Here is a 4,581-nt window from a genome sequence, read left to right as displayed (position 1 = left end):
CATCACAGCTCACAGCAACCTCCAACTCCTGGGCTCAAGCGAGTCTCTTGCCTCAGCCTCCCAAGTAGCTGGGACTACAGGCGCCCGCCACAACGTCCGGCCATTTTTTTGGTTGCAGCCGTCATTGTTGTTTGGCAGGCCCGGGCTGGGGATTCGAACCCGCCACCTTAGGGGTATGTGGCTGGTGCCTTAGCCGCTTGAGCCACAGGCGCCGAGCCCACAGGCCAATTTTTTAAAATAACTTTGACTGGGTCTACTCCTCTGCTCAAAGACTTCAATGGGTCCCCAAATTTCCTTACCCTGCTTTTAAAGTCTTCCACAGTGTGGCCTCCTTTTGGCTTTCAAGCCAATCTCTGTTGCTACCTGGTCATAACCTGTTGCTACCAATGAAACTCTGTTGCCCCTGCTCACACTTTGGTGCTTTCACTCCTGCCAGTGCCTCCTCAGTTCTTCTAGGGACACTTCCTCACCATTGCAACCTGCTGGAATCCTATGTGTTCTTCAAAGCCCCTCTCAGATGCATTTTCCAAGATCCCTCTTTTAGGGTGGTGCCTGTGGCTCAGTGGGTAGGGCACTGGCCCCATATATGGAGGGTGGCAGGGCGGGTTCAAACCTCACCCTGGCCAAACTGCAATAAAAACAATAGCCGAGCATTGTGGCAGGCGCCTGTAGTCCCAGCTACTCAAGAGGCTGAGGCAAGAGAATAGCTTAAGCCCAAGAGCTGGAGGTTGCTGTGAGCTGTGATGCCATACCACTCTACCGAGGGCGACAGAGTAAGACTCTCTCTCTAATATATATATACATATATATTCCATGAGAGCAGGGTTCATCATGTTTGTCTTACTCTCTACTGTATTCCCAGGACCTAGAACATTGCCTGGCACTTGAGAAATTTGTTAACTTTTAGTAGCTATAAACTGGAAAAAATCCAATAACTATAAATACTGGGTAGCTGTTAAAGAATGAGGTTGCTCTTATGTACTGACATGGAATGATATCCAAGATATACTTAGAGTAAAATGTGATAGGCAGCTGGGTGAGATAGCTCACTACTGTAATCCTACCACCCTGGGAAGCCAAGGCAGAGAATCCCTGGAGCTCAGGAGTTCAAGACTGCCTTAGCAATGGTGAGACTGTCGTCTCAACTAAAAATTAAAAAACAAACAAACAATTTATTGGGTGATATGGCAGAAGCCTCTAGTCCCAGCTACTTAGGAGGCTGAGGCAGGAAGATCACTTGAGTCCAGAAGTTTGAGGTTGCTTTGAGTTAGGCACTCTAGCCTGGACAACAGAGTAAGACTCTCTTCCCCCACCCCAACAACAAAAAAATGTGATAGGAAAAACGATGACATTCTTTTTATGTAGTTAATGCTATGTGCATAGAAACAAAAAAAGGATAGATTGGACCCAGTGATCATTAATGGGTGAGAGAAATCAGAAAGATGCCAACTTCCTATAACATGTATTTCTGTACTGCAAACTATATTTTCTAACAAAACACTAACATCTGAGCACTGTGGTAAAGAGTGGGTGTACTGTGGAAACACTGAGATTTCACACGGTCTTCTCAGTAACTTTATGAAATAGGTTCTAATATCATCATTCCTATTTGAAATGAAGAAATTCGTTCAGGGACATTAAATAATTCACCCAGTGTCAAACAGCAGACCCATCACATTCTTCCTTTTTTTTTTTTTTTTGAATCTCACTTGGTTGCCCCTGGTAGAGCACCAAGGTGTCATAGCTAACAGCAACCTCAAACTCTTGGGCTCAAGCAATTCTCTGGCCTCAGCCTCCCAAGAAGCTGGGACTAGAGGCACCATACACAATGCCTGGCTTTTTTTAGAGATGAGGTCTCACTCTGGCTCAGGCTGGTCTGGAAACTGTGAGCTCAGGCAATCCACCCATCTCAGGCTACCAGAGTGTTAGAATTATAGGCGTAAGCCAACACGCCCGGCCTAAGAAATGACTTTTATCTTAACTTCCAAGTAGGCTGGGTTAGTTTTCTCTCCCTTACAGATGAAGAAACTGAGGCTCAGAGAGCCTTATGTTACAAGGTAGAGGCTCAGTGCCAGTAGCTCAAGTGGCTAAGGTGCCAGCTACATGCACCAGAGCTGGCAGGTTCGAATCTAGCCCAGGCCCGCCAAACAATGACAACTACAACCAAAAAATAGCCCAGCGTTGTGGTGAGCATCTGTAGTCCAAGCTACTTGGGAGGCTGAGGCAAAAGAATTGCTTGCTTAAGTCCAGGAGTTGGAAGTTGCTGTGTGCTGTAATACCAGAGCACTCTACCTAGGGCAACAGCTTGAGGCTCTGTCTCAAAAAAAAAAGTTACAAGGTAGAAAATGTCAAAGCCAGCCCTAAGCTCAGGTCTCAGGCGTCCCTTCCCTAGTCATGCCTTCCACACTTCAACACAGCTTATGCCCTCAGAATCTGTGGATGGTGGGCCACAGGACCAGTGAAGCCTAGGAGTTGGCCTGCACACTGGAGGGAAGGTGAAGAGGGGAGGTAGTCCCAGTGGTCAGGGTGCACACTTAATCCAGAGGGCCACTATAACTTAACCCACTCCCCAGAACCTACCTTCTTGTATTCCACGGAGTGATGTAAAGCTCCCTTTACACTAAGGAAACACCACCCTCCAAATAAAAATGATCTCCTAGTGTAACCTGATTCACTCATTTATTTACTTTTCTTTACAAGCTGGGGATCATGTAGCTCCCTCAGCTGTGGGGGGAGTGGGGAAGCTCTAGAAGAGGGAGGAAAGGAGGGGAAAGCTGGGGCTCACAGCAGGATAGGCTTCTTAGGAGAAGCTGGGAAGGAGGACAGAGTGAGGGAAGAAAGGGTCAGGCCCTTCTACCACCCCACTCCCCGCTTCTTAAGTCCCAAGAAGGAAGGAATAGAACGTCCAGCAATAACACGAAAGAAATTAAGGAAGTGCAGGATTGGGGGCGGTGGGCAGTCATGTTAAAAACCAGAGACAGGTGAGGAGCACCCGGCTTCCGGGCACAGGTGCGGCCTCTATCCCACCGGCTGGCGGCGGCAGGCGCAACGAGAGGCGCGCCCGTTCTCGAGGGCCGGCGGCTCTACCCGACGGCTCCATCAGCTCAGGCCTCTCCTCTTCCCGGGGCGGCCGCGCTCCGCGGCTTTCCGGGTCGGGCTGCCGCTGCTGCCGGCGCTGGTGGGCTGGCGCACCACGCGCCTCTCCACGCGGTACTCTGGCTCGCCGACTCGCGGCACTCCCTGCAGCAGGAACTCGCCGCGGCGGTGGGTGACGCGCACGTCGGTGCGAGGGTACGTGCCGTACACGCGCCGCAACTCCCGGCGCACGAAGTCGGGCAGCTGGAGGCGCGGCCCCTGCGCGCGCTCCACACGTCCCCAGTGCAACTTGGCGTCCAGGCTGCTGCCTTCGGGCCACTGCGCCCAGCTCTCAGCCGCGGTAGTCCCTGACCCGGCCGCGAGCACCTGCGGCGATGGAGCCGAGACGCTGTCGGCCGGGAAGAGGGGGCGCGGGGCCGGGCCGTAGACAGGCGGGAAGGCCCACCAGGGCGGCGGGGCGGCCAGAGGCGCTCCTGGGCTGTAGAAGCAGTGGTATTCTCGTGGCGCCATCCACTTGCCCGCGCTCAGGCTCCAGGGTCGGCTGCAGAAATTGTGGGCTTGGATAGGGGGCAGCAGCAGAGAGGCGGGCAGGTAGGTGCAGGTGAAGGGCAGCGGCAGAGGCCAGAAGCCCTCCTCGGGCGCTAGGCACCTGTACAAGTACATGATCTGAATCTCTGGTGACGGCTGTTTTCACTGGAGCCTCATTCTGGTCCAGACCTGTAGTGGAGGGTGTGTGGTTACAGGCTTGGTTCTTACCGTTATCTGTCCCTGGGGCCTGGTAACTCAGGGGTCTGGTTCGTGGCTGTGCGGAACTTCTACGCGTTCAGCTCCTCCTTCACCTCTTGTCCCAGGGTTGGGCTGAACCCAGAGCGTGATTAAGGACCCCATGGCCTTTTCAGGTCCTCAGCTCCTGTCATGCTCTTCCCACTCACTTATCTCCTTCAGCCTGGGGGAGCTGGTCCTCAGCATTTGGTGGAGCCAGACGGATCGGGGTGAGGCTCCTTTCTACTACTTTTTAGTTGCGCTGCTCCCCTTCATATCCTGCCTGAACCACACCTCCCTGTTACCAGGCAAAGGGAAACATCTTGGAGCTGGCCAGGGGCCAGCCAGCCTCTGCCTACACCTGGGTGAGCATGGGTTATAGCGGCCCCGCCCTAGAGGCTGAGGCATGATGTCAGGGATGCCCTCCCCACAGCATCAATAAATAATTCCCAGTCCCTACTGTACCCCTCTCACTCAGCCCCTCCTAATGGATTGGGTAACTCTAACATTTGAGTGAAGCTCCTGCACACCAGGCACTGAATCAATCCATCTGATTTGATTTTGGGTTTTGCTTTGTTTATTTGAGACAGAGTCTCTGTTGCCCCAGGGTAGAGTGCTATGGTATGGCTTCATAGCTCACAGCAACCTCAATTTCCTGGGCCCAAGTGATCCTCCTGACTCTGCGTCTTGAGCAGCTGGGACTATAGGCACCTGCCACAACAT

General features: G+C 52.7%; 1 protein-coding gene across 1 annotated transcript; it reads right to left on the bottom strand.

Moving 5' to 3' along the window:
- Positions 1 to 3,053: 3,053 nt before the first annotated feature.
- On the bottom strand, positions 3,054 to 4,581 carry CUNH10orf95 (chromosome unknown C10orf95 homolog). The gene is given in 2 exon segments (XM_012803540.1): positions 3,054 to 3,737; positions 4,570 to 4,581. Coding segments are annotated over 2 exon segments (645 nt in total). The 3' UTR covers positions 3,054 to 3,104.

This window comes from Otolemur garnettii, unplaced genomic scaffold, assembly GCF_000181295.1.
Source record: "Otolemur garnettii isolate 467f Iridium unplaced genomic scaffold, OtoGar3 scaffold00021, whole genome shotgun sequence".
Classification (NCBI taxonomy): Eukaryota; Metazoa; Chordata; class Mammalia; order Primates; family Galagidae; genus Otolemur; species Otolemur garnettii.
Note: the sequence above shows the minus strand (reverse complement) of the source record. Positions and strands in the feature narration are given on the sequence as shown.